The sequence below is a fragment of the Gracilinanus agilis genome, chromosome 6 (genome assembly GCF_016433145.1).
Source record: "Gracilinanus agilis isolate LMUSP501 chromosome 6, AgileGrace, whole genome shotgun sequence".
Taxonomy (NCBI): Eukaryota; Metazoa; Chordata; class Mammalia; order Didelphimorphia; family Didelphidae; genus Gracilinanus; species Gracilinanus agilis.
This window is the reverse complement of record NC_058135.1, coordinates 275,249,077-275,253,810: the sequence shown is the minus strand read 5'-3', so window position 1 is coordinate 275,253,810 and position 4,734 is coordinate 275,249,077. Positions and strand designations below refer to the sequence as shown.

General features: G+C 33.3%; 1 protein-coding gene across 1 annotated transcript; it reads left to right on the top strand.

The window, feature by feature from the left end:
* Nucleotides 1-2,608: 2,608 nt before the first annotated feature.
* Nucleotides 2,609-3,553, top strand: LOC123252630 (olfactory receptor 10AG1-like). Its single transcript, XM_044681901.1, has one exon. It carries the CDS (start codon nucleotides 2,621-2,623, stop codon nucleotides 3,551-3,553), a length of 933 nt encoding a protein of 310 aa, XP_044537836.1. The 5' UTR covers nucleotides 2,609-2,620.
* Nucleotides 3,554-4,734: the final 1,181 nt, after the last annotated feature.

Sequence of the window (4,734 nt, the reverse complement as noted above, 5' to 3'; positions counted from 1 at the left end):
ATCAGAATAAGATGCCTATATTTTCCTCAAGATCTCTTATTTCATTCATTCATGCATAATTTCATCAATGTATTTATTTTTGTCAAGATAGTCAACACCAACTTTGGTGCAACTAATGCCTGGCAAGAAGTAAGTATGTATAAATAGCTACTTAATCATTAAGTTTAAAAAAATTGTTGATGGATCAAATTACTTGTTAGGAGTAAAAGTAAATAGGCAGAATCAGAGACTTGAAACCTCATCCATAGAATTTGGGATAGCTCTACAATGACATCACAGAACTCTAAAGCAAGAATATCTATCTATCTATCATCTATCTATCTATCTATCTATCTATCTATCTATCTATCTATCTATCTATCCCACACATACATCTATTAACTCATAATGTGGTTTTATATCTAATGTGTATTCCTTATGAATGTTGGAATTCAGATTTTCTTATCAAAGAAATTTGATGAAAATATTTCCAAATTTCATAGCTTTTATTCTTATTGAAGTTGTTTCTTTTATTCACTTGAAAACTTTTGATATGATTTTCCCTTCTTTCTTTAAAAAAATCTTCCCTTAACCACAAGTGTAGGAAGTATTTCCTATTCTCTCTCTCTCTCTCTCTCTCTCTCTCTCTCTCTCTCTCTCTCTCTCTCTCTCTCTCTCTCTCTCTCACACACACACACACACACACACACACACACACATACACACACAGTAATGTAGATGGCAGGCTACTAATCTTCAAGACAGGAAAATTTGGTTAAGCCTGGGCTCTGAAACATTATTTCAAGATTAGACTTTTCAGTTAAGCTCTCTGTATGCTTGAAAAAAACACACACACACACAACAAAAAAAAAAAAAAAAACAAACAAACAAACAAAAAAAAAACCTCTTGAAAATTGTTTACTGAACTATAGACAGTTTACATTTTCCTTTAGTATAGAAAGCTTCCACATAAGAAGTCATCACATGTGGATATTATAGAACCTCTACATATATCATAGTGAAGTTTTGTGAATGTCACTTACCTAATTTTTAGCCTTATCTATTTAATTATTAAGTCAGTATCTCTGGGCAATTTGGGGGGAGGTGGTTCTATTGCTAACTTTAAATTTGAATCATTCTGTTCTAAATCAATGGACCACATGAGGAAGTCACTCTGACCTCCCTTTATTTGGAAAAAGTACTTATTAAAAATCATAAAAATTGGAAGAATTTTGCTGGGATTTACTTTTGGAGTTTGTTAGAATATTAAGGCAGATAATAGAGAATTTATACCTACTCATCTATTATTGTTCTTCAGTTTTCTCTGACCTAGAAAATGAGCTTTGGTCAAAAAAAATGGCAAATAGGGATTTGAAATGCTATATGTTATGGAAGTCAGAAATACTTATCACTCAATCATCCATCCTCAATGAACTACATTCCAGAGTACTGAAAATCCTAAAGGATGATTATTGAGTCATTGTCAATAACATGGAGAAAAATAGAACTTAGGCAGGACTGGAGAAATGCTTGGGTTGTCTATTTTTAGCTTGACTTTGATTCTTGAACAAATAATAGAAACTATTATTAAAGAAGGATTATTGATAAATATTTTATAAAAGATTACATAACCAGTCAGTATTAATCAATAATCATTATAGCGAGGCTAACCATATATTTTTTTCCAGTAGGTAATAAGGTAGGAAATTTGTTATGTCCTGTTGCAATTATATGATTATATTTCAGTGAACAGGTGGCTATGTTGAAAGGCTATTGTTGAAAAGAAGGAAAGATGTAGGTTGCAATTATTCCATTCTAGAACTGGGTAATTCCATTGAGACTCAAAAAGTTTGAGGCAGTGGAAAAGAAATGATTGCTTCAGCAAAGGATGGAAGGTACAACTAGATCTCACAAACTGTTAGTGTCAGACCATAAGTTAAATGCAAATTCATTGCAATTCTTCTTCTAATGCATAATACTAGACTGCCTACCCTACTTAAGGAAAACAATTAAGATAGACTCAGGAAAGAATTAGATTAAAGTCAAAAATGTAGTAATAGGTCATTTACTGGTATCACTGAGGAGAGTAGCCATTCTAGAAAGAGAGAATATTGATAAAAGATATGATCTTTAGAATTGTTAAGAAGGTGCATTATTGGTTTTTTTAAAACCCTTACCTTCCATCTTGGAGTCAATACTGTGTATTGGCTCCAAGGCAGAAGAGTGGTAAGGGTAGGCAATGGGGTCAAGTGACTTGCCCAGGGTCACACAGCTGGGAAGTGTCTGAGGCCAGATTTGAACCTAGGACCTCCGGTCTCTAGGCCTGGGTCTCAATCTACTGAGCTACCCAATTGCCCCCTGCATTATTGTTATCTAGATGTCATCACTTTATCTATGTCCATACTACTTCCCTGGGTAACTTCTCCATTCTCCATAGAGATCTGTAAGAAACTTTAGACAATAGGATATAGATTTTCAAAATTATAGGGGAACTAAAATAGAACACCAGATTTAGAAAGGACATTATTTGTTATCTAATCAAAATCTCTAATTTTACAGGAGTGGGAACTAAATTTTGAATGAAGAAATGACTTGCCAAATCTGATTTAACAATTGCCACAGACTGAATACCCAGGGAATAATGACAGTTACTAATCTCACTGAAATGGTAGAATTCATTCTTCTTGGATTTTCAGATCTTCCCAATCTCCAAGGGATTCTCTTTGGGATTTTTTTGGTGATCTATATGAGTATTCTGATAGGAAATGGCCTCATTCTTATCATAACCAAAGTTGATCCAGCTCTCCAAACTCCCATGTATTTTTTTCTTGGGAATTTTTCCTTCTTGGAAATCTGTTACACATCAGTCACTCTCCCCAGAATGCTGATGAACCTTTGGTCTCAGAAAAGAAATATTTCTTTGTTGGCTTGTGCTGTACAACTTGGCTTCCTCCTCATTTTGGGAGGCACTGAGTGCCTACTTCTGGGTGTAATGGCATATGACCGTTATGTGGCCATTTGTAAGCCTCTGAATTATCCTCTGATCATGAACCACAGGGTATGTGTTCAGTTAGTGGTTGCCTCATGGGTCAGTGGAGTTCCAGTTCAGATTGGGCAAACATACCAGATTTTCTCTTTACCCTTCTGTGGTTCTAAAAAACTCAATCATGTTTTCTGTGATATTCATCCTTTATTTAAAGTGGCATGTGGAGACATCTCTTTAAATGAATTCTCTGTGTATGCTGATGCTGTACTCTTTGCTATGGTTCCTTTTCTGTTAATACTTGGCTCCTATGTCAAAATCATTTCCACCATCCTGAAATTACCATCTGCCACTGGGAGGTCCAAAGCCTTCTCTACTTGTTCCTCTCATCTCATAGTCGTGGCTTTATTCTTTGGGTCTGCTATCATTATGAATTTACGACCTAAATCAACTCACTCAGAAGGAATAGACAAAATACTTGCTCTTTTCTATACCATTGTTACTCCTATGTTTAATCCCCTAATATATAGCCTGAGGAACAAGGATGTCATTGCTGCAATGAAAAAATTATTTCAAATTTCAGTAGTATAATGAAGCAAATAGTTGAAAATTCAGAGAAATCTTGTCTGTATATTTGACCTGAAATGACCTTAGTAATTTTCCAACTCTATCCCCATTCTCTCCTTTAGAAAATTTAGAATTCCCTGATAATAATCTTATTCCTATTGAGACTTGCTGTCACTTATGATAGTAGACTGTCAAAAATTCATAAAACCAATTGCTATATTATTGATTTTGTCTGTTTTCTTGAGGTAAAAAGACAAACTATGTATCTAAATAATAAAGATTAATGTTGTGCAATGATTATAGAGAATTGCTATCACCAAAAAGATTTTGCTCAGGGATAAATAAAAATTGCCAATATTTTAACTTCATATTTTTAGGTGCAGATGGTTTCTGAACTCAGCATTCTACCTGATGTTTCTTTTTTTATTCAAATTAAATGTTGCCAAATTAAATATTTGGTCAAATTAAATTTCATCCAGGGCATGTATTTTTTTCTAAACTCTAATTCTCGAATTTTCTATCTTCCTCTAAGACCACCTCTTCCTCAAAACATTCTTTGACATCCCAGTATTTAATGTTCTCTCTTTTGTCAAATTATTTTTCACCTACTTAGTGGTTCAAACACTATGTCCTCATTGATTAATATGATGTCCTTGAATTAAATTTCCTTAAATCTACTAGCAGTACAAACACTATGAAATCACAGAATTATATTAGTTCCCCAAGGGATAAAAATATTCCTTTCCCCTAAACTTTAACACAATTTGCCACAATAACTTAATATTTATTTGATTGAATAGGATTATGACAATGTTCCAAATTACATATTAGCTGAATTTCAATTCTAAAACATTTAGATTCTAGAATGCAGATAATGCTCTCTGAACAATTTTCCTTCCTTAGCTCTTCCTTATTATAGCGCTTTGCCAAAATTTTACTGTATCTTAATGATTTTCTCTTTCTTAATTAAGTCATTAAGGAGATTGATTGGATGGTTAAAGGGAGATAGGGTTAAAAAATTGGAAGTTATAAGTTATGGACCACAATGAAATATTACTTTACTTTCTTGAGACGCATTGGCACAAGAATTAAGAAAAGGACACTAGAATTAAGAAAATAAAACTTTCTCAAAATTAAACACATATCAGTAGTGGGAACAATAATGATGTAATTTCTGCAAATATATAAAAGGAGCTTTTCCATTG